The sequence below is a fragment of the Madurella fahalii genome, assembly GCF_045866475.1.
Source record: "Madurella fahalii IFM 68171 DNA, scaffold_5, whole genome shotgun sequence".
NCBI classification, from domain to species: domain Eukaryota; kingdom Fungi; phylum Ascomycota; class Sordariomycetes; order Sordariales; genus Madurella; species Madurella fahalii.
In genome coordinates, this window is record NW_027263975.1 from 1,658,977 (window position 1) to 1,684,508 (window position 25,532).

Here is a 25,532-nt window from a genome sequence, read left to right on the forward strand (position 1 = left end):
AAATAAGAAAGGAGTAGTGCATGCTTCGGATTGGTATTTTGTTCTTGCTAGTCTGGTGAAAGTTCGTAGAAAAGAAAGGAAAAAAAAAAAAAAAAAAAGAAGGCCTCAGTGATAAGACTTAAGCTCGGACGGTGTACACTGGGATGATCGATGAAGCGTGTCTAGCTGCGTGCGTTTATTTGTGGGACTTGTGGGACTAAACACTAGACTACACTGTCTTTCTTTTACTTTCCAGCTACTTTTCAACGCCATCATAGGATATCTGCCGACGGTTTCTTTCGAACACCGCTGCATCGCGCCTTGTCCGCGATAAATTCCGGGCATGTACCGAAGATACCGCTCGCCATTGCTGCCCCGCTCTCCACACTCTTCGCCGCGCTCCCTCTCTCACTCTCTCACTTCTCACCTCTCACCTCTCATTAGTGGTACCGATTAGGTTATCAGGATATTCAGGCCGGCAGTGTTGTTGACACTTGCCCGGTCGTTGGGGGCTTGAGGACTCTCCTCGTTTGTGTGACCTTGTCCATTCGTTTCTGAGCCCCGTCGTCGAAGGGTTCAGAGGGCATCTGAGTCGGCAGAAAATGCCGTGATATCGAGTCTAGCCTGTCTTCTCCCCTTCACGGTGAGTACCCTACATCGACCTTATTTCTTCCGAAGAGCCTCCTCAGCCCTCCCGCTTTGCCCCCCGGCGTCTTGGGCCTGCCGAGACCGGCATCGAGCGACATCTTGGGGCGCAGCGGTACTGTCGTTCCCGTCGGAAGAGGCGGTAAGTAGTCCTTGTCCGGCACTATGGGCGGCCTCGGCTCCCTATACTCGGCCCCTCTTCGCCCCCTCGATTGCTCGCGTGATCGGTCCCGCTTGCGCTCCTTCTTGCGCCCGAGGTCCCAGATGCGCTGCCGATCGTCCCCCTCGAAGATGCGCTGCTGTAGCATGTACTGCGCGTGGTGCTCCACCTGCTCCCTCGTCGGCGGCTGTCGGCCGGGCGGGTAGTACCATTGTATTTGGGGTTGCTGTCCCAATGGTGATGGTTGCTGTTGCTGTCGGGGGACATGGTAATCCGGGGACGAGGCATCGCGCACCTCGTCGTCGTTGATGACGACGTACCAGCGGATCTCCTCACCGCGCTGGAGCTGGTCACGGAGCTGCTCGAGAAAAGTGGGTTTCCTCTTCTGGTCCGAGGGGTGGTAGCTCTGCTGCTGGAACTGTTGCTGCTGCTTCTCGTACCGAGCTATCTCGTCGGCTATGGAGCAGGAGAGGTCGATGCGCACCGCGTAGTCGGCCACGTAGGCGTAGGGGCGTGAGACGGCGGTAAGGTCATGTGGGTCGTACTCTTCGAGCAGCTTGACGGCGGACCAGGATTGGGAAGAGAAGTCATCATCGGGGGTGGCGCTGCGGGGAGGGTCGGCTGGGAGAGGCGGCAGCGGAGGCGGTTGCTGTTGCTGCTGTTGTGCGCGGCTCTGGCTACGGCTGTGGCCCTGGCTCAAGCTTTGTGAACGGCTGCGGCCTCGACTCAGGCTGCGATTTCGCGACGTGTCGCTGGCGGCGGTGGCGGTGGTATAGTTGCTGTGCAAGATGTAGCTTCCGTCATCGCTGCCGTCGTCCTGAGAGGGCGTGTAAGCACCCCGCACCGGGGCGCAGTAGGGGATGAAGTCGAAGAGGCTGTAGAAGGATTTGAGAATGCAGCGCGACGCTCTGGCGGGTATGATCCACTCGGGGGAGGCGTCATCGAGGTTCTGGACGATCACGTAGACACGGATGCTCCGCCGCTGCCAGCGGAAGCCGTGGCAGAGGTACGTGGGCATGACAATTACGGCGATTTACGGCGATTACGGCGCTGCGGGGGCGGGCGGTGGGGATTTGCATAGATTATTCGGTGATGCCAGGTTCAAGGTTCAGATGCTGGTGATGATGGGGAGAAGCAGCAGAAGGACGTGGCTATAGTTTTTGTCCATTTGAACCAGGCGGGTCCATGCCTGTAGTCAGTCGATCCGCGATCAAGAAGCGTTCAACCGCACTCGTGTGCAACCACAGACAATCCAAACGTTTGATGTCGCAGCTGGGCAGGCAGGGGGAGGGGGGCTGCATGCGACCCCGAGCCCGCTCGAGTTGCACGCGCCACACCTCACCTCAGATATTCCTGCGAACCGGCGCAGCCAAGATGGCTCGCTGTCAAGATAATCTGGCTTGTCCTGCAGGGCTCAAACCACTCCTGCATGCCATCGAGTAGTGGGCGTCCGTTCGGCTGGAACCCCAGGGCCTCCCCGCATGTCACGCCTGCGATGCCAAGGTGACAAAGGAGGCACGATAGCTTGGCCGCGTCGCAACCGATCGGGACCGAGCTCTTGTGTCGCCATGTCGCCTGGTTTCATGGTCCCAAGGCTGTGGTTGATCCAGGTACTGTGCTGGACTGGGCTGAAGTCTGTCGGGGATCGAGCATCTCGCGCTGACCCTGTCAGCTCGCCCGGTGGCCAAGGCACGCACACTCCATGGCTACTGTGCTCTTTGCATGCTTGACTGTGACTTGTGACCGCATTTTCTGATACGCTCATCGCCCGGGGCTGGTAACACCTGGGAATCGAGGTTTGGAAAAGCTGCACGTGGTGTTCCGGGAATTGTTGAAATACCCTCGTAACCCCTGCTGAAAAGATAGTGAAGCCTGGCAAAGCTCAGCTCAGCACAGCTCCTTTCATGCTACGCTGTCGCATCCAGAGGCGGCCAAAGTAGCCCTTGGGAAAACCGGTCCAGGAAAAACCGGCCCCAGGAAGTCGAGCAAGAGTCCATCTTTGCCACTTCATATACGGTACCTATGCCACGCAGAAGGCTCGCTTCAATTAGCCAAGCAGATGATCCTGTTCGAGTTTGGACGGATAAAGTGGAGATGGCTCCCAGTTTCTGGGGGTCTCATAGCTTGCTTGGCGGGCTGAGCTTGGATTTTCAACTAAGCTTCCCCAACAAGGCTTGTTCGTCAGCCTGCCAAGCATCAGGGACCGGCTCTGGCCATCAAGGAACTCGCTGGATGTGCGTCTAGGTGTAGCAGATCTTTTTGCCCCAGCTCGCAAACCGCGGAGGGACCCAGGTGGTCGAGAATATATAGAACCTCGAAGGATCCGACAGGAGTCTTCCCGCTACCACCTCACCTTCCTTCGGAAACTCGGTTAGTTTACAGTTAATGGGTATGCGAGCAGCTGGCCAGGGCCGCTGCAACCGTTCTGTAGAAACATAGAACCATCTGGACCCAAATGTTTCACGTTGGTAATTTATAGTGTAATAGCGTGAGGTCAAGCGCCTGAATTCTTAGTGATTAGCGCGGCACGAAGAACATAAGATACCACAACTCCTGGTGGGGTCAAGCCCAACGAAGTGTATCCCGCTCTCGTACAGTACTTCGGACGCGACGTCAATCTCTACACTCCGGATCTTTCGAGAAACCCCTGTTCGAGGCGTAAATGATTGGCCCACATCCCGGGCAAACCCGTGGGGCTTAGAAATGGTCCCGACGGAAAAGAAGTGAACCTCTCATCTCTCCGTTGGCTATCTTCGCTCTCCTTCGGTCGGCTTTTCTCAGCGACGTAATCCCAGGACCGCGCAATTGCCGCTATGGTAAGACGAGGAAGATGCTCCCAAGCACAATCAAAGCCATAAATGCTGACGGCGAGTTTCTAAGTACGAATCGGGGCTGGAGCCGGCCCGCCAAGACTACCCGGAGGTGTCGGCCGCAACACGGCATGGCCTCCAGGAGCCGCAACTATACCCGGGGCAGTACCAGCAACAGCCCCAACAGCCATACCATCCCCAACCGTACGGTTCGCCGCCCCCTCCACCCAAGCTGGAAGCATCACATGCCTCGCTAGCTCCTCCATCAGCATATGGCAGCCAGACAACAGCTCCTCCCTTTAGCTCGAATGCCCAACCTGCGGCGGAGAGCAAGTCAATAACCTCCAGAACAATATGCGGCTGCAGCTTCCTCGTCTTCGTCCTGTCATGCATCATCGCGCTGCTCTCGGCCGCCGTGATTGGCCTGGCGGCGGCAACGGGCATCGAAGCTAAGCGCGCCAACGACGCGGCCAACAGTCTCGCAGCGCTAAACTCATCCGCAACGGCCAATGTGACTCCGGGCGGCGCTGTGCCTCCCCCACCGGCTGTGAGCGTAATCGACGATGGATGCTCAAACGACCCGGCCAACGTCGATAGGACCTTGTACACATCATTTCCCCGTATGCCCAACATTATCAGCCTCTTGCCAGAAGCCGCCCGCACGGTTACTAACCGCAACAAACAGTATTCGGCGGACTGAGATTCACGCGGTATTGCAACAGGGACGCGCCCAACTCCCCCCTGCTCTCGATGTTCACGGCCGACTTTGACACGTGCATGGATGCCTGTGCCGCCTACACGAGTTACCTACCTGGGAGCTTTGGGAATGTGGAAAACTCGACGTGTGAAGCCGTTAGCTTTATCCCGGCTTGGACGAACAAGACGACGGCCGAGGCCGGTGATGCGCCGGGGAACTGTTACCTCAAGGGCGGACCACAGACCGAGGACGGGTTAAATATCCCGAATATCGGCGTCGATTGCCATGCCGCCATCCTGACTCCGGGGGCGTGAGGGCACGGGTGGGAGGAAAGTGTTTGGCATAATCGCTCTCGGTTTATCATCGGGATAGGTTTGTGGGAGTCCGGCGTATCTGCTTCCGTTGGGGGAAAAAAGCTGGCCGAGGCACTTTTAATGCAGAAGCTCGGGAGTATAGATTTTGGGAATGGTCTGAGCAATAAATTACCACTTTGCATTGAGCACCGAGCACCTTCGATGCGCTCCCGCGCTTGCGTTGCACATTCCAGGTACCAGATGGGCGGTGCGAATTTTTGAAACCAAGTCCCAACAGCGAGCTCTGCAGTGTCCAAAGACGGCTTTCATTCGACTTGCGAGTCTCCTCCGGCTCCGGAACTACGGCCGAGCCGTTGCTTGCCGGGGACACGGTGCCCCCACCCCGCGAGCCCACCTTTTGGGTCGCACAATTATCAGACGGTGCAACCTCAATGCCGAATGCCGCTGACTAAGGTCCACAGACACACCAACCACGCCCTCGACCGCTAACAGCCTTATCCCGTTCCCGGTTTGGTATGCCATGATCTCGCGAGTCCGAGGTGCGTACGCGGCTTCGTCGGGCAGTAACCTCGAATGTCGTCGGCCCGACATCGGCGGGGGCAGGCCTTCAGCTGGGACAAGAATAATGCTGTCGTCAAAGCATACCGGGTAATGACTAGCAACAATAAATGTGAGGGAAGGTGTACGGGGAGAGCTGTATTTGATCGTCAGTCCCAACAGCCATATCTGATATCTCACCTCGCGCTGTTCAGTCCATGTAGGATGCTGCCATCGCCATCATCATCATCAGCAGCAGCAGCAGCAACAGCAGAGGCACAACCCCGCTTCCAGCTTCGGATCCTAGGAAAAGGACAGCAGTGCTCTGGTCTTTATCTCTTCACGGCCAAGCGTCGCTTTTGATGGAACACCGGTAATAAGCCGGCTCGGCCGGGTTTTTTTACCCCTTTCCGCCAAACAACCAGCACCCTCGGGCGAGTTGCCGGTGGAGAAGGACGACCTTCCCGTTGCAGGCCGAAGGATGGAAGCGACCTTGGCGAGATGCCCCGGCGCCATGGCGGGGTAGCAGACCGGGTCGCGTGGGTGGTGGCAGGGGTCTTGCATGCAGGCAGAGAGCCCAGCCTGGTTCACTCATGTCAACCGAAAGGCGCATTCCCACTTTTTTTAACAATCCTTGGCGAAAGGGAAGCAGCCGCTGATGACTCTTGGGGAAGATGGGCCACTGGTTCAGGTGGAACAGGGGGTTTCGACTGCTAACGACATCCAAAAGCACACGAGATTGGCGGCCCTTGGTTGAAATAAAAACTGATCCCACGCCAACTGGCCGTTGTTGTTTAAGTCGTTTCCTGGCATCCAAGTTCCCTCTGGCTTGGTTTGGTCTCAGTGACATTGACACACTGACACTGGCACTGACATCGACACTGGGCTGCCCAGAGTCGGGAATGCTTCCTTATTTGAACTGCGTTTGATGTCGGATCCGACCATCGGGGGCCACTTTGTCTCGTTTCGCCTCTCCGCTGTGCCCTGGAGACATTAGTAATTCATTCTGGACCGTCTACGCCCTTTGGTCTGACAGCCTCGACAGCATCCCCGAGTGACGCAGCGTGAAAGGGGTTGTTTACGCCCTTCAGCGTCTTTTGCCACTCCCGGCCCTACCCCCCGCTACCACGAGCCTCCGCAGAATGGACGAGTTTGTCAACTGGGACCAGGCCGACCCGGTGCCGGCCGGCGCCGAAGTGCTGTCTTCAACCCTACTGCCCTCTGGCGAGTCGCTCCAAGACCTTGACCTGGCGTTGGCCAACGTCGACGGCGATGACTTCTCATTCTGGGCACTGGAACATTTCGAAAATAATGTCTCGCCCACCTTGGGCGCCGACGCCGACATCCCCATGCCGACAGACAGGGCCACCAGGACGTTTGAGGACCACCTCGAACTCCCCGAGGCCCCCTGTGCGAACTGCCAGTTGGGTGGCTATCAGTGCAAGCGGATCCCTGAGGGTGAACACAGGGGGTACTGCACCAGCTGCGTCGCCCTGCGCTGTGCATGCAGCTTCGGCTTGGGTTCAGGATTCCCCTCGAACCCCTGGCCTCTGATGGGGGATCATCCTGAAGCCATCGCCCAGGAGGACGCACTCATCGAGCCCCACCACTCGATTTCGGGTGCAGATCTCGCCGGGTCGGCCTCGGCTTCTGGGACTGAAAATAAAGGCACAGCCGCGCCACCCAGAGCCAAGGTCGGTGCCCGGTTCTCTAGGGAATCTGTCAAAATTCTGAAGAACTGGTTGTCGACCCACAGCAAGCACCCCTACCCCAATGACGAGGAGAAGGAGATGCTGCAGAAGCAAACCGGCCTCAGCAAGACTCAGATCACGAACTGGTTGGCGAACACGCGGCGTAGAAATAAGAATGCCGTCGCCCACCGATCGACGTCGCCCGGGGTGCGGAACTGGTCGAATCCCATCGACATCCCTCAGAGACGGGGCACCCCGTCGCTGGAGCAGATGAACCCGCTGCAGCGTTGGCAGCACTCGCCGCCCGAGCACGAAGCAGCGTCCGTGTCGGCCATTGCTCGCGCCGTCAACTCCGCGTCCAGCCTCTCCTCGGGCCTCAACAGCCCGTACAGCCTCAACTTCACTGATGACGGTTCAGGCAAATCGCTCTGCGCTTCGACCGTCAGCAGCGCCAACACGTCGCATTCGAGCACAGGCTCGTTCGCGTCTGCCTACTCGTTGAACTCCCGGAACTCGTTTGGCTCAGGCGGATCGCTTCCCCGGGGCCGAAGGAGGAGGAGGAGGAAGGCTCAGCCCGTGGCAAGCACGTTCCGGGGCCCGCTCAAAGCTTTTCAGTGTACTTTCTGTACCGAAACGTTCAGGACGAAACACGACTGGCAGAGGCACGAGAAATCGCTGCACCTGTCCCTTGAGCGGTGGGTCTGTTCGCCCGACGGTCCGCAGGCCTTCAACCCCGAGAATGGCCAGATGTCGTGCGTCTTCTGCGGGCATGCCAACCCCGACGAGGCGCACATCGACAGCCATAACCACTCAGCATGCCAGGAGCGGACCGTGGGAGAGCGCACCTTTTACCGGAAGGACCATTTGCGTCAGCACCTGAAGCTGGTCCACAGTGCTAGGTTTACGAGCTGGTCCATGGATAGCTGGAGGGTGACGACGCCAGAGATTCGATCCCGCTGTGGTTTCTGCGACATCATCATGGATACGTGGTCCTTCCGCGTCGACCACCTTGCCGAGCACTTCAAGAAGGGCAAAAGCATGGCGGACTGGAAGGGTGACTGGGGTTTCGACGCGCCCGTGCTCGACATGGTCGAGAACTCGATACCCCCTTGTATGTACCTCCGACTTCGCACGGCGGCTTCACGCGGTTACTGACTATAGCTCCCTAGATCTCATTCATGACGAGAGGAACTCTCCGGACCCATTCGAAGCCTCCCGGACCTCTTCCGCATCGGCCCGTAACGCTTTTGAGCTCATCAAGACGGAACTGATGGTGTACATTGACGACAAGCGCGAGAAGGAGGGTAGAATGCCGTCGGATGAGGAGCTGCAACGCGCTGCCTGTGCCCTGATATATAGCGCCGAGGAGGCTTCCGCGTCCAGCGTAGCTTCGACCTCGTCGTGGCTGCGAGACTTGGTATTATCATCCGAGCCTTTAGCCCAAGAGGCGAGGTGGTCCCGAGCGGGACTCGTCAAAGGTCACCAGCAGCAAGTCAAGATTAACGGCAAAGGCAACATCTTCGAGCACGACCCGATGGAGCTCGAGCTCGACGTCTACGTCAGAGCCCGCCGCTTGCTCGGCTTGACCGCCATGGACAGCGAGCTGCAGGCCGAGGCGTGCAACATCATCCGGCGCATGGAAGAAGCCTCCAACTACCCATCGGACGAGGTCGTTCAGTTTCTCATGCGGCTCGTGAACGGGTCGACGAAGTGGCTTGCCGGCTTCCGCCAGCGCGCCCACCTGCCACGGTCCGAGGACATGGCGGACGAGACGAAGCGGTCCAAGGACCCCACCACCATCGACTCGACCATCCACAACCCCAGCCGGCTGGAATTCGAGCTAGCCGAGTACGTACGCGAGCAGCGGTCTCGGGGCATCGAGCCCACCGACGCCGACCTGCAGCGCCAGGCCCGCATCATCATTTACGAGTATGACGATGACGACGGATGGAACCAGACGGCCGCCGACGATGCCGTCTGGCTGGCGAGCTTTAAGCAGCGTCATGTTTCGTCTGCCCTTGGCGCAGGCGCAGGCTCGGACGAGGCCCAGCTACCCACCATCCACCGGCCCGCCGACGCGGATGCCTGGTGCCAGATGCAGCAACCCCAACGATCCCCCACCAACAGCTTGTCGGGAGCAGGCAGCGGTAGCGGCCCCCCCAAGCCCAGGGTTTTAATGTTCAACGACGCCAACTGTTATAACCGCCTGGCGCGGGAGCTTAGGAAGTTCGTCGCATCAACCATGTCGCCGAACAACCCCAACTGCCACGTCCCTTCGGATGAAGAACTCCAGTATCAAGCGAGGTGGATCATCTACGAGGAGTAAGCCTTTTCCCCCCTATCTACCGACAAACTCTATATATATATAAAAGGGATACTAACGAGGCATGGTAACGCAGCGATGACCCCTGGAACCAAACCGCCGCCGACAACGCCGAGTGGCTCCGCCGCTTCAAGCGTGACGTCGGCATCCTCACCGACCCGGCCGTCCCCGGTCTCCCCTCCGCCGCCACATCCTGGCAAATATCCGAGGGCGGGTCCGGATTCGCCCCGCCGTACCTGTGTCCCAAGCCGGACGCGACGGGCTCCGCTACAGCCCCCCTAGTCGGTCATGAGCCACTCAATATAAATAATAATAATAATAGCAGCAGCAGCAGCAGCAACGCGGGCAATGACAATTCAGTCCTGCCGGGCCGGGCGGCGCGGAACGGGAATGGCGAGTGGCCGAGCGTGTTTTGCTCGCGCGAGCTAGAGCAGGAGCTCATCACGTGGGTGGAGCGAGAAGTGCTGGTGCACGGGAGGGAGTTCCCCGCAGACGATGAGATTCGGCAGCGGGCGAGGGACTTTTTGTGGCGGGAGAGGACGCCCGCCGACGACGCCGTCTTGTTGGGCAAGTTTAAGGCCATGATGAGGGATCGGTTGGGATTGGGGCTGGGGCTGGGGTTGGGGTTTGGGTTGGGGTTGACCGTCGATACCGCGGCGAATGGGGACGGTGAGAAGGAAGGTGCGACCGACAACCCTGTTGTTGGAAATGAGGGTGTCGGCTTGGATGGAGCGTTGAGCGGACAAGAGCTGGATGAGATGTTGCAGCAGATGGATTTTGAGTTTGAAGAGCTTGGGGGGTTCATGGCGGGGGCTGGTGTTGATCTTGGCGGAATGGATATGAATCAGCTATGATGAGATGGGATTGGGTTATCCTAGGATGATGATAATGATGATGGACCAGTTTGATGCTTTAAAACTGAGGAGTTAAGTCATGGCTGCATAACCCTACATGCGAAATGCTCCCCATGCGAGGAGAGGGAACGATGTTTAGATACAACTCAACGTTTCGTATATAAACATCTGGTTTTTGGGTCACTGCTAGGCATATAATCAATTAGCGTGATATCTGCTTAAATACGCTTGGATATGGAAGAATGTTGGAAATCAAACACCGTCTGCAGAGAGAGATACAACGAGAGAGAAACAACAGATTGTGTCGGTGAGTAGCCATCGGTGATGATCTTAGGGTGAAATTGCTGTTAATTCTCTCAACAACCACCGGCCCGGTTAGCTCAGCTGGTTAGAGCGTCGTACTAATATAGCGCACCAGCTATATCTGGTAATGCGAAGGTCAACAGTTCAATCCTGTTACTGGGCATTCTCCTTTTGCACTTTTTCTCTAATCACATCTTCAAAATCCAATGGCCGGATGCTCTCGCAGGAAGATTATCTACTGTTTGCCGTTAGGTGAGCGTACTGTACAACGAGGGCATCTTGGTAGGCGGCTTATTCCGCTTCTGCCCTCTTGAACAACTACATGATTCTCAACACGTTTCACGACTCTTCTCATTTGGCCTGTTAATTCCAGGATCGGTCATGAATAGCAAGTATCTTACCATCATGATATCTATGTAGGCCCCCTGGCCCTCGATACCATCCGCGAACCGCATTGGGCAGCACCCATTGACCCTATCAACGAGAAGCAGATCAAATTCCATTGTTGCCATTCGCTATGAAATCTGTCCAGACAAAACTATCGACCATCATTGGTGGCGCCATCATGCGTCATGAGATGTTTCCCTTGAGTCCCAATAGAAACCAATGCCGTGAACCGGAGCGTGCCGACAACCTCGGACTCCAACCGCCGCCCACCGTAATGCCAAACCCGTCCCGGAGAACCAAGCTCAACCGGGGATGCAAAACCAGATGAAAAAACAAACGCCATACCGCCAGCCGTCCCGGTATTGATCCCTATGCAGTGCCCAGCACGCCAAAAACAATCGCCTTCCCCAGGGGGCGATGAACCGATCGGTTAATCATGGGTATCGTGCTGTCGTGATGCAATCGTATCCTTCCCTCTTCCGGCACTTCATGCCGTTCCTAGCGGAGCAGACTCAACCCGCCAGACCCCAACAGGCCGATAATCAATCAGCAACACCTCCTTTTCTCGCGTCTACCCCCGTCCGGGCCCCGGTCCCGATCCGCAGCCTCTCCCTCGCCGGCCGCTCCAATCCCAATGACGGGCGAGAACCCCGGCGAGAACAACCAGCTCCTCCGATCCCTACCCACCCGGAAACTACCCCTCGGATTGACCCCGTCAAAGTAACCCCCAACGCCGCCGTCCCCGGGGCCGCCGCCGTGTCCGCCCCCCGACATGCCAGGCGTGTTGGCGCCGTAAAAGTCGGGCGTCGACCCGGTAGCGGCCAGCAGCGCGGCCTGCATCTTGCGGTTCTGCTCGACCAGCTTGCGCGTGACGACGCGGAACACCTCTTCGACGCCCTCGCCGCTCTCGGCCGAGATCTCGTGGCAGGCGTCCCAGCCGACCTCCTGGCCCCAGAACCCGGAGGAGCGCTTGCTCGACGGGCTTCGGGGCTCCCCGCCGCCATTGTTGTGCACGAACAGCTGCTGCGCGGCCGCCGCGGCCGTCACGCTGCCCGCGGGCGACAGGATCCCGCCCGCCCCGAACCCCCCGGCCTTGCCGATGTCCGACGACGGGTAGCCGACCGACGGCGTCGCCGTGGGCGGCGGCGTCGAGCCCATGCCCGGGTTCAGGTTCTCGGCCACGTACGCGATGCACCGCTCAAACGGCACCTCCCGTTTCGAAGGGTCGCGCGCCACGATGTCGGCCTTGGTGCCCACGACGTGCAAGACGATGTCGGGCGACAGGTTGCGGCGCAGCTCGGTGAGCCAGATGCCCATCTCGGCGAAGGACCGGGCGTCGGTGATGGAGTAGCAGAGGATGCAGGCGTTGGCGCCGCGGTAGTAGAGGCGGGAGATGGAGCGGAAGCGTTCCTGGCCGGCTGGGTTCCACGTGGAAAGGGGTCGGTTAGTTCGGACACTTTTTGTTTTTAAAATGGTTGGAGTTTGTGGAAGGGGGAGAGCGGAGGGAGTGGGTACCGGTGTCCCATATCTGTAGACGGACCAGAGTGTCCGTATCCGTGTCGACCACGCGCTTGGTTAGGAAGCTCGCGCCAACAGTAGACGTGACCTGCGACGGGTTGAAGGCGCCTTTGCAATAGCGCATTACCAGCGACGTCTTGCCGACGCCCTGGGAACCGAGGACTACAATCTTCGCTTCGAGAGAGGACGACATGGTCTTTGTTTGTTTGTTTGTTTGTTTGGTGGTTGTTGTTCTTGTTTTTCTTTTTTTCTTTTTTTTTTTGTTCTTCTCTGTCGCTTCGGCTCGGTTATTCGCGTCTCTGCCAGGCACCGCGCTGGGATTGCGCTTGCTGGCCCCGACCGTTTCGTTTGCTTCGTTTTGCTGCGTCGGCGGCGATTGTTGTGTGGGCTGAGGACGGGTAATGACACAAAAAGAAAGGCCAGGTGATGCAGCTACCAGCCGCCCAGGCGAGGCTGGCGGGTCTGACAGATGCGAGGCTACGCAGCACACGCGGGGACCGGCATGAACGGGACGGGTTTGAGTGGATGGCGGACACCTGCAGCCGGCAAGCAGAACCCGTCATCGAGGCGCATGGCGATTTTTTTGATACGGCTACTCGCTCGTGACCGACCTTTGACAGGCTACAGTGGTGGGTCTGTCTGACGTCATAGGGATACAGCCAAGGGCTCGTGTGAATTGTCTGTGAATCGCAGGGGACTGCAAGTGTGAACCATGTGCAATTGCGCTCCCCGTTGGTCCGATTTGTCGCATACCAAATATCAGACGAGTTTGGCTGGGTGTTCGCCTGTGCAGTCAGATTGTCCGATGCCCCCTCGCCAAACATAGAGTGATGAATTGGTCTCGGGTTATTGGCCGGAACGACGAGATGGCATCCGCATGGGACGGGAGTTGGCTCTTTCAGCCTCGAATGCAGACTCCAGAGAGGATGCAAGAGAGGCAAGCCTGAAAACGATGTATACGAACCATTGACATCTAAATTGTACAACATTGCCTTATACATACACCTTCTAGCTAAATAACGCAACCTCCCCTGTTATAACTTCGCCTTATCCCCCTTCACAGGCGACCTCTGTGGCGGATTAAGCAGCGGGTCATAGACGGCAGTCGAGAGCGTATCGATTGGTGGCGCTGCATGGTTGAACAGGCTCCGCGCATCCACCATGCTCGCATTCAGCTCGGCGATGTTCCTGGCTCCAATTAACCGCATCCCCATTTCCATCTCGTCCTTGAGGAGTTGCATGGCACGGTCCACGCCGTCAAGCCCATACGTAGACATGGCATAGAGGAACGGCCTGCCAATGCCGACACCCCGCGCGCCCAAGCACAACGCCTTGAGAATATCAGTCGCGCGGCGGATGCCGCCGTCAATGTAGACCTCGATCTTGTTCTCCAGCCCGAGCTTCCGCAGAACCGGCATCGTCTCGGCCAGAATCTCGATCCCGGACCGCGCAAACTCGAGCTGCCGCCCGCCGTGGTTGGAGAGGACGACGCCCTGAACACCGATCTCAGCCGCCCTGATGACGTCCTCGACGCGCTGCACGCCCTTCAGCACAATCGGCATCTTGGTGATGGACTGGAACCAAGGGATATCCTCCCAACTCAGCGCCGGGTCAATGAAGCTGCTGATGGCGCGGGCGGCGCCCTGGCTGGTGTCGGTCGCCTGCCCGCTCTGCACGTTGCTCCCCTGATCGGTAAACTTCATGCGCATGTCCTTTTCGCGGCGGCCCAGCTGCGGCGCATCAACCGTGATGAAGAGGCCCTTGCACCCGCGCTTCTCGGCGTGCTGCACGATGCGCTGCGTGATGGCCCGGTCCTTGTTGACGTACAGCTGCAGCCACTGGACCTGGTCACCCGACGCCGCGTCGACAATCTCGTCAAAAGCGCACGATGCGAGCGTAGGTATCATCTGGATCACGTTATGCTTGGCCGCCGCCCTGGTGAGCACCACCTCGCCCTCGACGTGGCCCAGCTTGCCGAGCGCCGTGGCGGTTACGTAGAAGGGGATCGAGACCGGGGTACCGAGCATGGTGGTGGAGAAGTCGACTTTTTCGACGTCGATGAGGATCCGTGGACGAAACCAGATGCGGTGAAAAGCTGAGTGGTTCTCTCGCAGTGTCTAGAAGCCGCGCCGTTAATCAGGGAATAGATTCAGATGAGAGACGGCTGGCTTACAATTTCGTCATCTGCTGCGCTCGAGTAGTACCCCCATGCCGTCTTCTTCATGACCCGGCGCGCGACGGCCTCGAAGTCGAGGAGGTTGTAGCATTGCTCGAGGAGGGGCATGTTCTTGATGCGCTCCAGCCTCTCTCTTTCCTCTAGCGACTCCTGGGCTTTGTCTCTTACAACCGTCGTCATGTCCACCGGGCCCAGATGCTTGGATTTGGGGAGATACTTTTCGAGGGTGTCGGGAGGGTGAATTGGGTCGAACTCCTCGGTCGCATCTTTGCCCTATGCGAGTCTCAGCGAGCTGCCCTGGCGGCAAGAACTGAGAAGCCGACTGACCGCATACTTGAGAATGATCTTGCTTCCTCCGGGATGTTCTGTTCGATATCAGTCTAGACATTCGTAAAGCGTATATCGGCTCAGTGACACAAACCCGGCAGAAACTCTGTGACATCGTATGCCCTCCCCTATCGGATGCCGTGAGTGGCCTGTCGTCAGGCTTGCGACGAATGGCAGGCTTACATGGACAATTACCCAGCAGTCGTTGGGCTTGTTGTGCTTTGCGACCTCGACACCCGTCAACGGCGCCATGTTAGCGGCAAGTTGCCAGCGGAGTGGCGCGCAGACTAGAGTTTATACGGATGAAATCGATCTAGACCATGCGACGGAAGCTGTGCGAGCGAGAATTGGTTCCAAGAGGAAAACGAGGCGGCACTTCGATGGGGAAATCGTAAATCTACCAGCACTACGCAGCCGGTGAACAGGCTGGGATCAATTGGGGAAATAAAAATTAGAAAAACTACGCTTTGCACTTTGAACGTGGAAAAACGGAAACCAAGGAAACCAGCTCTTCTCCAATCCAAAACGTGCCGCTGGTCGGAGTCGGTCATCCCATGTGGGGTCGCCTCGGCCAAGACTGCGGGGAGAGCGGGCCTTACCCCACAACGGTCCCCGGCATGAACCGGATGACGCCCAAGAGCTTGTGATGGTAATCACGGTTTTGAAGTATGGTACAATCCGGAAAGGGGGGATCTCCCCCAACCCCTTTTTGGGCGCTTGTTTACACAGTCTACATCCTCCTAGGATAATCATCAACGCTGGCCCTCTCACACTCCGATATTCCGGGGCTGAGTTGGGAAGAACTATATATCTTAATAGAATTGAGGCCCTTGTCGCCAACGGCCTCGGTCTTAGGTTTAACGTCACAGACTCGTCAACAAGACTGTTCCCAACGGCATCCCGTCTCGGCCACTCCCGTGTTTCAAATGCCAATTACACCTCCCTCGACGATTGACTCAAGACTAGAGGAGTTCTAACATTGTGATATCGAGAAAGGCGAAGAGATCCCCACATCGTATATGGACAATTCCCACCTTCATACGGACCAGGACTCTCTTTTAAAACCATGAGGTTTTCTCCTGTCACACCAATTCATACATTAGACCAACCATTCGCGGATGTGTAATACGCGTACAGTACCATATCAGGTTAACTCACTGCTATTGCCCAGTATAAATTGAGCAACACTCCATCAACCCTTAGCGATGCAATCGAATTGTCAGGGCAACTCGTTGAGTACTTCGCGGCATATCTTGATAACAACTTTCATGTTACGCGGGAATACCCACAACTCCACGCATCACTCCGAGGCATAGACCAGAGGATGCTCGGGAAGCGTCGACTACTCCGAAAGAGATAGGCGCCTGGAAACAAAAAGGTTCCTAAAGGCCTCAGCCGCCCCCACAAGATCGTGTTGGGTGTAATACACATCTTATGTACATCATAGAAATAGAACGCCTGCCAAGTTCCTTTCGTTCACACAGCATAATTATCATATTAGTAATCGCTCACCCGTAACGATCTCCTCCCTAAGCCCAGTATCACCTCCTCCACAGCATACCCAAGCTCACCGCGCCCTTTCTTCGACCGCCACGTCCAGATACTATTCTTGCCGATCGATGACTCGTCGACCGAGCCCTCCTCAGACGGCCCGCGCAGAGATTTGGGTTGCATAAACGCCCGCGGAAAGATGCCCCATTTCCCCTTAGCATTTCTCCCCGACCAGCACCAGTGTTCTTCATACGGAACTGCACCGCCGCGGTTTACGTCAGTAATTGCCCAAATATACCACCACAGCCGAGATGAGGGTAGCAGCACTCACAACTAATCCCGGTAATCACCTCCCCCTTCCCAAACTTCAGCCACCTTTCCCGTGCATCCTCCTCCGTATTCCCCTTCCCCTGCATCGAAGACGAAGGAGGACTCATCTTCCACCTCGCCACAGCCGACATCTCCCCCCTACCACCACCACCACCACCACCACTTCCACCACTCCCCCAACTCGTAGCCCTCCAATCCCTCCTCGGCGGCGGCACCAGCCGGACATACTCGACCGGAAACACGCCCTTCTCGTCGTCGGCCCACCCCACCGCCCACTCCCCCTCATATCGCGCGGGGAACTCAATCCCGACAATCTTCTGCCCCACCACAAACTGCAGTGTCTCCGCCCGGTCGGGGGGCATCCTCAGCCCGTAAATCGTCATCCGAAACGACTCGGTGGCGACCGCGCACGGCAGGTTGGCCATCTCTGGCCCGTCGGGGACGGCCGAGGGGATCGAGGGCCGCGTGAACCGCACGTCGTAGTTGTTCGCTAGATGCTCTGGCACCTCCGGGCTCGCGTCGGCGTCGAGGACGGTCAGGGCGGGGATGTGCGGCAAGGGCCGCGGGTGTCGGGCGATGTGGGCGCAGAGGTCCTTTTGTGAGAAGAAGACGGTGGCGTCGCTCGGGCGCGGGGTCTGCCCGGCATAGATGCAGAAGTGGCAGGCGTAGAGGCGGTCCGAGGGCTGGCGGGCTGGGAGGTGGGATTTGGCGAGGAAGCGGAGGCGGAAGGAGACCGAGGAGGAGGTGTAGTTTGCGTCGGCTGAGGTAGGCTGACTGTTAATGAAAGAGGGGCAAGGGGGAAGGGGGAAGGGGGAAGGGAAAATATACGTACCGAAGCCGTTGGCGTCGGCGTCAATCAGCCGCCAATCTAGTTCGTAATGGCAGTATTTGCATTTGGCAACCGTGGCCTGCTTGATGGATTAGCTAATGGTACAAACTAGCTCTGGGAGAGATATCAGCAGGCAAGTACTTACCCCCTTTCTGTTCTTCTTGACACCAAAGTCACCCTGGCGGAGGGCCTCCTTGGCACCTTCGCAATAGCCTCTGAAGTGAAAAAACGAGCTGTTCTTGTCGATCTTGCAATCGAGCGCAGAAGTAATTCCACTGGCAAGTCCTACATCCGTAGTCTGCGGTGAGAGCGGAATGGGTCCGTCATAATCATCGTTCGGTATCTTGACGACCTCAAGGCCCGGCTGCTGGATAGACAGCGATCCGGACAGGCGGCCAGATGAATGAGATGTTACGGGTGTCAGACTCAGACGTGAGCCCGCAGGGGATCCGTGAGGTCCCTGACTAAGGGGCACCGCGGAAGCTGGCGTCAGACTCAGCCGTGAAGCTGTTAATGACCCGGAAGACCCCACGCTGTTTCGTGCGACGGCCCGTTCGGCAGTAGAATGGAGCGAAGAGCGGCTGGCTATCGAGGCCCTCGGATTCGCAGCCGCTTCCTCGTTGAGTCTTCCCGGATGGTAGAACACGGGGCTTCCGGGTCTATTGTCTGGTGTTAGCGGTGATATTAAGTCTCGGCTTTCTCCTTCCTCAACTGGCGGCCGACGTTCCAGTTGCTCTCCAGCCTCGATATATGGCGCGGGTGCGGTATTCTCCCATGGATTGGTGTCTGGCTCTGGAGGTATATCTTGAGGGCAAATCGTTTCGATAGGTTGTTCGCGCTCCGGAACCGCAATGACACCGCATCCTGCATCACCCCTCGCTACATTTTCCCTCGTTGTAGCCTCAACATCAGCATCCTCCGGCTCCTCGGCGACCCCAGGTCCTGTCTGTATCACAGAGCGTCCATCACCCCGCTCTGAGGCTGTGAAAGAGTCGCGCCGCCGTGTCGCCTCTGGCGCTGCCGCTACCTGTTTCTCCACCTTCATCGTCGCCAACACATCAGCAATTCTCAGCGCCGCCGTCCTCAGTGCTGCAGCCAACTTGTCATAAGCTTCCTCTTCAAAACTGTCCGCATCGATATGATCATCCAAATCCCATAGTAAGTCATTAAGCTGCTCCCGGTATGTTGCAATCTCCTCTACGCCTACTATTAGCATCACACCACGGGCAGAAATGAGAACACCTACCGTTGTCCTTTACCACATTTACAAAGTTCACTCCATACTCGTCGAGGGACCTCTCGCAAAGCGGCTCGATCTTTTTCAGGGCGCGCTCGCCTTTGCTGAGCAGACTCTTCGCGGCGCGCTGCATAGCGTGGGCGGTATCGTCTTTGGCGGCAGCGGCATTCTCGAGTGCTGTCGTGGCCTTCTCGACGGTCTCCCGGAAAGGGGCGAGCACGAGATGCTCAAGATGGGCGTCTCTCGACATGATCATCGTTTAGCGTGAAATCTAACAGTATAAAATGATCCTGCACGTGCGGAGAGCAGAGCCGGGAATGTATCAAGGGAGCGGAAGAAGGCTTGAAGCGTTTTTAGAAAGATAATGTACGGACTGAGCGAAGGACTCGAACTGGCTAAAGGAGGCGCGAGCGCAAGGCTCGGTCAGAGAATCAAGCTCACCCGCTCTTCTATGGGCGCCATGACTACTACGTAGGTAGTACAGCACCCTATCCGAGCAGGCAGCCTAGGGAGCAAACACCTGGCAGGGCATGCAAAGTAAGAGAAGGCGGGGTACGCATGCATATGAGCATGCCAGTGCTTTGCCCGGGCAATGTGCCCGGCGTCAAGACCGACACGGAGCGAGAATTGATAGTGCGGTCGATGGTAGGCGGGGAGTCTTGGCTGGAGGCAGTGCAAAGAATCGCGCGGTTCCGGGCGGGTTGCGGGAAGATGAAGGGAGCTGCGGTGCCTCTAGCGCGCCGCGCTTACACTTTGGACCTCATCCTGATGGGCTCACAGTTACGGCCCTCGGTCTGCGGTAAAGAGGTGACGCATGACGTGGAGGCCCGGATAAGGCGCCCGAGATGGGAGTAAGGGTGCGATACGGAAGACCAATGAGGGAGATCATCTGGGCGTGAAGGCGAAGCTCTAATATATAGAAACGAACTACCGCCTCAAAAACGGAACGTGTGTATCTCATGCCTATAGCTGTGGGAGAGCACAGCCCTTAGGTTGACTGAAGGTCAGGCTGACAAGGAGGTGTATGTGCACTGCTGTCACGGCTCGGTCTGGGAAATGGCCAAGCCCTTCCAAATTAACCAATCACAGTCAAGAGACAGACCTCGTGCTGTCCCTTGCTATATAAACAACGACCCCATCCGAACCTAGGCACAGAACTGGCCTGCATATGTGACTTGCTGGCCTGCCTGCTACCTTACCTATGCGGAGCGAACCGGCAACCGGCAACCGGCAACCGGCAGAGGTTCCGGCTGCCCCCAACACCCTCGATAAGCGATTCTTGAGGCCCGCATACGAGAAACCGATGATGACCGCTAAATCCGGAGACCCTAATATCGAGAAGCCACCAGTTCGATCCACTACGAACAAAAGCTCTGCCTCGAAGTAATAACCATAGAGAGCGAAATCTCCTGCACCAACAGGGCTCTAAGTGGTTTTGCAGACGTCTACCTTCCTTCGGCCGGCCGAGGAGCTTGCTGTGAGCTGGTGCTCATCTTGCAGTTGGCACTCGAGAGAATTACATGAGATGAAATGAACACAGTCCAGATTATTCAGTCTGTCAAACGAACTCTTTCCATAGCCAACCTACACCCTCTCCAACTCTTGGTTGACACACTTCGATAATCGCATCTTAACCTTTCCAACCGCCACTAGCGGAGCGCTATTACTTGGTCTTAGTAGAGTTCGCAGCGGCCTGCTACAACGTCAGCATTCACGTAGAGAGCTTGTGATTCCGCGGCAGCTCACCTCTGCAATCAACGACCGGCCAACCTGAATAGTCTCGGCCGCGCCTCTCTGCCGCTGCCAGAACCTACGCATGGTTAGCACTGACTGTACACGCTCGCACTTTGCCCCCTATGCCTGAACAAACTTACGATTGCTCTGGTTTCCCCTCCCCCGCAATCGAGAGTTTCCTTGCCTCTTCCTCCAGCGTTTCCCTCGTAATCTTTTCACCCCCGCTCGTTCCAGGACCCGTTGTCTCCTCACTAATGTCCCTCTCAGCCATCCTCTCCAGAAGCTGCTTTCGCATCGCAAACCGCTCCGCCTTCTCCTTCTGCAACCCTGGACTATCTAGCTTGCGAATGACACCCCGGACGACAAACTGCACAACGAGATAGACATGCTCGGCAAATAGAATCGACAGGAGCAGCGCCCAGCCGCGGATATCCCACGGAGACCCGTCCGCTCGGTCCTTGCATGCGTGGAAAAGGTACACGAGCGCCGCGCTAGTGATGCTGCCCAGCCACGAGAGGAACCCCAGCGAGTTGAGCCAAGGACCGATCGAGTCGGCACGCCAAGGGATCGGACGCTGACTGTTGGTGGCAATCTTTATGGCGTCAGACCGGGCCTCGACCCAGTTGTTGATCAAGAATGAGCAGGCTGTGAGTGGCCAGACGACCGAGAAGAGGGACAGGTAACCTTTTTTTGGTCAGTCAGTAACCCAAATTTACAGCCCGAAGACCGTAAGAGACGTACCGAACTGAATCACCATCTCCCTGTAATCGATGGTAACGTCGTATTCACCGAGTTCGGCCTCATCCCTGACCCTCTTGAGGAACTCCGTCTCCTCGGGCGAGTCTTTGACCTGGTCCGCGCTCTTTTCGGAAAGCTCAGACTGCACCTTTTCGACTGTCTTGAACACCTTGCGCTTCGCATACGGCACGATCACTTCGGTGGCGAAGTTGACAACCTGCGCCGTGACAGTAAAGTAGATAACCTGCTTGGTGAGCCGGTTTGGGTTGATCTGCCAACTCTTGGTCGGGAGAGGCTTCCCTTCGGCCGTGAATCTTTGCGCCGTGAGTTGGAACACGTCGAGATACGGGACGAGGATCTTTCCGAAAGGGACGTAGACGAAGGCGGTGAGGAAGATGCCCAGGTACGAGGTGATAAAATTGAGTACAAAGATCTTTTGAACGAACGAAGCTTGGTGGGCTGTAGATAGTCAGCAGACGTTTTACTTGGTTTAACGAGAAACACCTGCCGTCGTGGGTCTCGTAGTTCTCCATCTCAGTAAGCCGCTCAGCGAGCTTCGTGAGCAGCGCCGTGAATGTAGGCATGAAGATTGTGAGAAGAATCGTCGGCAAGAACGTCTGTCGCAAGTCAGATCAGCAACAACTCCCTAACCCAATGCCGCCCACGTAGAACCTACCAGATACTGCTTAAACGGCCCATTGTACACCTCGGTGATGAAAATCTCAATCGCAAAGCAGCTGACAATCAGTCCGCCCAACACCACCACACAAGCCGCAGCAAACGGCACCTGCAGCAGCTGCCTCGCCAACCTCTTGTAAGGCGAATACACCTTGACAATTTCCCCGGTCACCGGGTCCACACTCTCCCTCTCAAACTTGAACTGCGGCCGCGGATGCTGAATTTTGCTCACTCCCCTAACCCCCCACTGCACGGCTAGATCCACCTCCTTCATTTTCCAGTGCTCGAAAAACACAACCGACCACAAACAGTTGACGACCGCGTAGCACCACGAGAACTGGCCCAGCACTAGCCATGCGCCGAACCCAAACGCGGCCGGGAAGAGCAGGAACGCAGAGTACGACCGCAGAAACGCAAAGTAAAACGCCACCCGTTCCCCAAATCGGTCGCGGATGAGGTCAATGTCGCCATCGTCGAGGTAGTACTTTGTGCTCCACTGCTTGATCCAGCGGCGGTTAAAGGCGCGGTCGTGCAGTGGGAAGACGCTCTTGACGAAGCGCCACTGGCCGATGCGTGGCGTGATACCCGCACCGCCCTCGTTGCGAGGCTTCGTGATGAGCAGGTAGGCGAGCCGCAGGCGCTCGGCTTCGGTGACGGGCTCCGCGTGGGCAAAATATGCGTCGAGGTCGTTGTCGTCGCGATCGGAAGGAGGGGCCGGGGCTGCGGCGCGCACGCCGTAGAGCCTGGGTGAGCTGTGTTAGTACCTGTGCCTGGATTGACTCGGTAAATGTTTTTCCTATATAAACCACTCCGAAGCAAGGCAATAGTTGCGTTTTGTGGAACCAGCTATCGCTTATATCCCGTGGGGGATCGCTCTCTGTGAGATAGCTGCAGAGAGTACATTGGCATCTCAATAGTAATGTCATGTACGTACCAGTCCTGCACGCGGGTGCGGTAGACTTGGCTCTTAAGAAGGCGGTCCGATGCGAGCCTGACAAAGACGAGGAGAGAGGACTTGTTGCCTTTGCGGACTTCGGTAGCGAAGCCGGCCGACGCAAGGGCATCGATTAACTGGGTGAAGGAGGCTTCCGCTTCGGCGGTTTCTGGGGCGGTGAGAGTTAGCGTATAGAAGCTCGGCAGCTTGGTTTAGCGCAGGAAAGGGGCATCGAACCCGTCGGCGGGATTGTGTAGTGGATTACATAGTCAACGCTTAAGCAGATATTGTTAGCATGCAGGTGTCGATTACGGGGCTAGAAATATGTTGAGCCTCACTTAAAGTTGGACTGTGGCCCAGGCTTTTCCTTGTCGAAGCTCCCGGAGCCAGCCATGGCTGTTGGATAGAAGCAATGGGGCCTTGGGGATTGTTTTGATATGATGCGAGATCCCGTTACACGCTGGGCTCAATGCCGATTATTAGAGAAATGAGAAGCATATGAAGAGCAAACTGGGCAATGGTGCTCCCGTGGTAATTAGGGAAGCACGAACCCTGGCGGTTGGAAAGAAAGAGCGACAGCAAACGATCGACGTCACTGGATGCCAACGATGTCACTGTTTCAAGGCCTAACCACGGCGCTGGTTCAGTGGTCTGTGCTCTTAAGTGGGACTTAATCTGAATCTCTGGACTTGTATTTAAGATTATGTATGTACGAGGTCTGAGATACTGGGGGTTAGGGTTGCGATCATATTGGTTGTGCGACCAACCTGAATGTTTGCCCCTTTACCCCCTGCCCCTTTAAATCCACTTTGAAGCGGTTCATCCGAGAAAATGGAGACTAGAAAACATGGGACTGCGCGGCACCCTGAGTCTAGACCGGGTAAAGTCATCCAAAGACATAGGGCGGCGTAAAATCGCCAACAGTCAGAGTTGAACGCCGACAACGGACCTGGACGCCCCGCAGATCCCCGGTTACTGCCGTTTCACTTCCATTTCTTCCAGAAACACTTTCGCAATACCACAGTAACGGCAGAAGCGGCAAGATGGACTCGCAGGGCTTTAGAGAAGCGGCCACCTCAACAATTGATGATAGTGAGTAGTCCCAGCTTAGGAAAAAATAAGGACGTGACTATCACTAACACCGCAACCAGTCATCAACTACTTTGATAACCTCGGCTCCCGAGATGTAGTGTCGTCTGTCGAGCCCGGCTACTTGAGGAAGCTGTTGCCGGGGGAGGCTCCTCAGAAAGGCGAGTCGTGGGCCGACATCCAAAACGACCTTGAGGCCAAAATCATGCCAGGCATCACCCACTGGTGAGAATCCTCAGCCCGGGCGGACCAGAGTGATCTTCATATTACTCACCACCATTCTAGGAGCCACCCCGGCTTCCACGCCTTCTTCCCCTGCGCCACTAGCTATCCATCCATCCTCGGCGAGCTCTACAGCTCCGCCCTAAGTGGCGCCTGCTTCAATTGGATCTGCAGCCCGGCCGTGACTGAGCTCGAGACCATCGTCCTAGACTGGCTCGCCAAGATCCTCGGCCTGCCCGCCTGCTTCCTCTCCACCGGGCCGACCCGCGGAGGCGGCGTAATCCAAGGCTCAGCCAGCGAGGCCATCCTCACGGCCATGGTCGCGGCGCGGGACAAGTACCTCCACGAGACAGCGCCCGAGGGCACCCTCTCGGACGACGCGCTCGCCATCAAGCGGTCGCGCATGGTCGCTCTCGCCACGACAGCCACGCACTCTTCGGCCAAAAAGGCCGCCCTCATCCTGGGCGTGCGCTTCAAAGCCATCCCGGTCCACGCCAAAGACAACTACGCCCTCACCGCATCCACCCTCGCCTCGGCCCTGGCCGAGTGCCGCGCGCAGAACCTCGAGCCCTTCTTCCTCGCCGCGACCCTCGGCACGACCGACACGTGCGCCGTCGACGACTTCGCGGGCATCACCTCGGCCCTCGCATCCCACAGCCACAAGCCCAACTCGCCCGGCGAGATATGGGTGCACGTCGACGCCGCCTACGCGGGCGCGGCCCTCGTGCTGCCCGAGGTCCAAGCCGCCACCAAGATCGCCCTCGTCGAGCGCTTCCACAGCTTCGACATGAACATGCACAAGTGGCTGCTCGTCAACTTCGACGCGTCCTGCCTGTACGTACGCGACAGGGAGTGGTTCGTGCGCGCCCTGTCCGTCAACCAGGCCGTGTACGGCAACAAGGCGTCCGACGGCGGGCTCGTGACCGACTACCGCGAGTGGCAGATCCCCCTCGGCCGGCGGTTCCGGAGCCTCAAGATCTGGTTCGTGCTGCGATCGTACGGCATCGAGGGGCTGCAGGCGTATATCCGGCGGACGATGGAGCTGGGGGAGGAGTTTGCGGGCTGGGTGAAGGGGAGGGCCGATCTGTTCGAGGTCTTGGCGGGGCCGAGTTTCGCGCTGACTGTCTTCCGTATGGCGGCGAGGAGCGAGGGGCAGTCGCTTGAGGAGAGGAACGCGATGACGAGGGCTCTATACGAGATGGTGAATGCCACGGGAAGGATGTGGGTGACGAGCACGGAACTGGATGGCAGGTTGGCGATTCGGCTGATGACGGGCGTGAGGACAACCGAGAGGGCGCATGTGGAGGCGGCGTTTAAGACGGTGGTAGAGGTAGCCGAGGAAGTGATTAAGGGAGGAGAGTGTACAACACGTTCGTGAGCCTTGTACCACTTATACCCCCGGCACTGACCTATCATTCAATCTCAACACGGCTCTTCCACGCAAAAGGACCGTCCAATCCTCCCGCAAGGCCGTAATATACACTAAACTTACGGTAAAACGCCATCTATCTCTAAGGAAAATACAAACA

At 57.3% G+C, this 25,532-nt stretch overlaps 8 protein-coding genes and 1 non-coding gene across 9 annotated transcripts; 4 read left to right on the forward strand and 5 right to left on the reverse strand.

Moving 5' to 3' along the window:
• Positions 1 to 617: 617 nt before the first annotated feature.
• On the reverse strand, positions 618 to 1,802 carry MFIFM68171_09065 (Developmental regulator; the record flags this gene model as incomplete). Its single annotated transcript, XM_071064484.1, has 1 exon — positions 618 to 1,802. One exon carries the CDS (start codon positions 1,800 to 1,802, stop codon positions 618 to 620), a length of 1,185 nt encoding a protein of 394 aa, XP_070920585.1.
• Positions 1,803 to 3,597: 1,795 nt separating this feature from the next.
• MFIFM68171_09066 (Apple domain-containing protein) lies at positions 3,598 to 4,605 on the forward strand (the record flags this gene model as incomplete). The annotated part of the gene is made up of 3 exons (XM_071064485.1): positions 3,598 to 3,600; positions 3,665 to 4,214; positions 4,280 to 4,605. The coding sequence occupies 3 exons, from the start codon at positions 3,598 to 3,600 to the stop codon at positions 4,603 to 4,605; spliced, it is 879 nt and encodes a 292-aa protein (XP_070920586.1).
• A 1,679-nt stretch (positions 4,606 to 6,284) lies between these two features.
• Positions 6,285 to 10,010, forward strand: MFIFM68171_09067 (Monocarboxylate transporter 4; the record flags this gene model as incomplete). The annotated part of the gene is made up of 3 exons (XM_071064486.1): positions 6,285 to 7,944; positions 8,003 to 9,155; positions 9,233 to 10,010. The coding sequence occupies 3 exons, from the start codon at positions 6,285 to 6,287 to the stop codon at positions 10,008 to 10,010; spliced, it is 3,591 nt and encodes a 1,196-aa protein (XP_070920587.1).
• Positions 10,011 to 10,379: 369 nt separating this feature from the next.
• MFIFM68171_t140 lies at positions 10,380 to 10,476 on the forward strand. The gene is made up of 2 exons: positions 10,380 to 10,417; positions 10,441 to 10,476. It is a non-coding gene; the product is annotated as a tRNA-Ile (tRNA).
• A 770-nt stretch (positions 10,477 to 11,246) lies between these two features.
• MFIFM68171_09068 (uncharacterized protein) lies at positions 11,247 to 12,411 on the reverse strand (the record flags this gene model as incomplete). The annotated part of the gene is made up of 2 exons (XM_071064487.1): positions 11,247 to 12,118; positions 12,216 to 12,411. 2 exons carry the CDS (start codon positions 12,409 to 12,411, stop codon positions 11,247 to 11,249), a joined length of 1,068 nt encoding a protein of 355 aa, XP_070920588.1.
• Positions 12,412 to 13,252: 841 nt separating this feature from the next.
• On the reverse strand, positions 13,253 to 14,973 carry CYB2 (Cytochrome b2, mitochondrial precursor; the record flags this gene model as incomplete). Its single annotated transcript, XM_071064488.1, has 5 exons — positions 13,253 to 14,335; positions 14,392 to 14,667; positions 14,722 to 14,759; positions 14,816 to 14,849; positions 14,905 to 14,973. 5 exons carry the CDS (start codon positions 14,971 to 14,973, stop codon positions 13,253 to 13,255), a joined length of 1,500 nt encoding a protein of 499 aa, XP_070920589.1.
• Positions 14,974 to 16,218: 1,245 nt separating this feature from the next.
• MFIFM68171_09070 (SH3 domain-containing protein) lies at positions 16,219 to 18,864 on the reverse strand (the record flags this gene model as incomplete). Its single annotated transcript, XM_071064489.1, has 5 exons — positions 16,219 to 16,469; positions 16,544 to 17,302; positions 17,375 to 17,450; positions 17,517 to 18,568; positions 18,618 to 18,864. 5 exons carry the CDS (start codon positions 18,862 to 18,864, stop codon positions 16,219 to 16,221), a joined length of 2,385 nt encoding a protein of 794 aa, XP_070920590.1.
• Positions 18,865 to 20,271: 1,407 nt separating this feature from the next.
• On the reverse strand, positions 20,272 to 23,086 carry MFIFM68171_09071 (Plasma membrane channel protein; the record flags this gene model as incomplete). Its single annotated transcript, XM_071064490.1, has 9 exons — positions 20,272 to 20,301; positions 20,355 to 20,418; positions 20,483 to 21,026; positions 21,084 to 21,539; positions 21,589 to 21,697; positions 21,757 to 22,501; positions 22,693 to 22,861; positions 22,930 to 22,967; positions 23,031 to 23,086. The coding sequence occupies 9 exons, from the start codon at positions 23,084 to 23,086 to the stop codon at positions 20,272 to 20,274; spliced, it is 2,211 nt and encodes a 736-aa protein (XP_070920591.1).
• Positions 23,087 to 23,735: 649 nt separating this feature from the next.
• On the forward strand, positions 23,736 to 25,381 carry MFIFM68171_09072 (Aromatic-L-amino-acid decarboxylase; the record flags this gene model as incomplete). The annotated part of the gene is made up of 3 exons (XM_071064491.1): positions 23,736 to 23,784; positions 23,844 to 24,006; positions 24,067 to 25,381. 3 exons carry the CDS (start codon positions 23,736 to 23,738, stop codon positions 25,379 to 25,381), a joined length of 1,527 nt encoding a protein of 508 aa, XP_070920592.1.
• Positions 25,382 to 25,532: the final 151 nt, after the last annotated feature.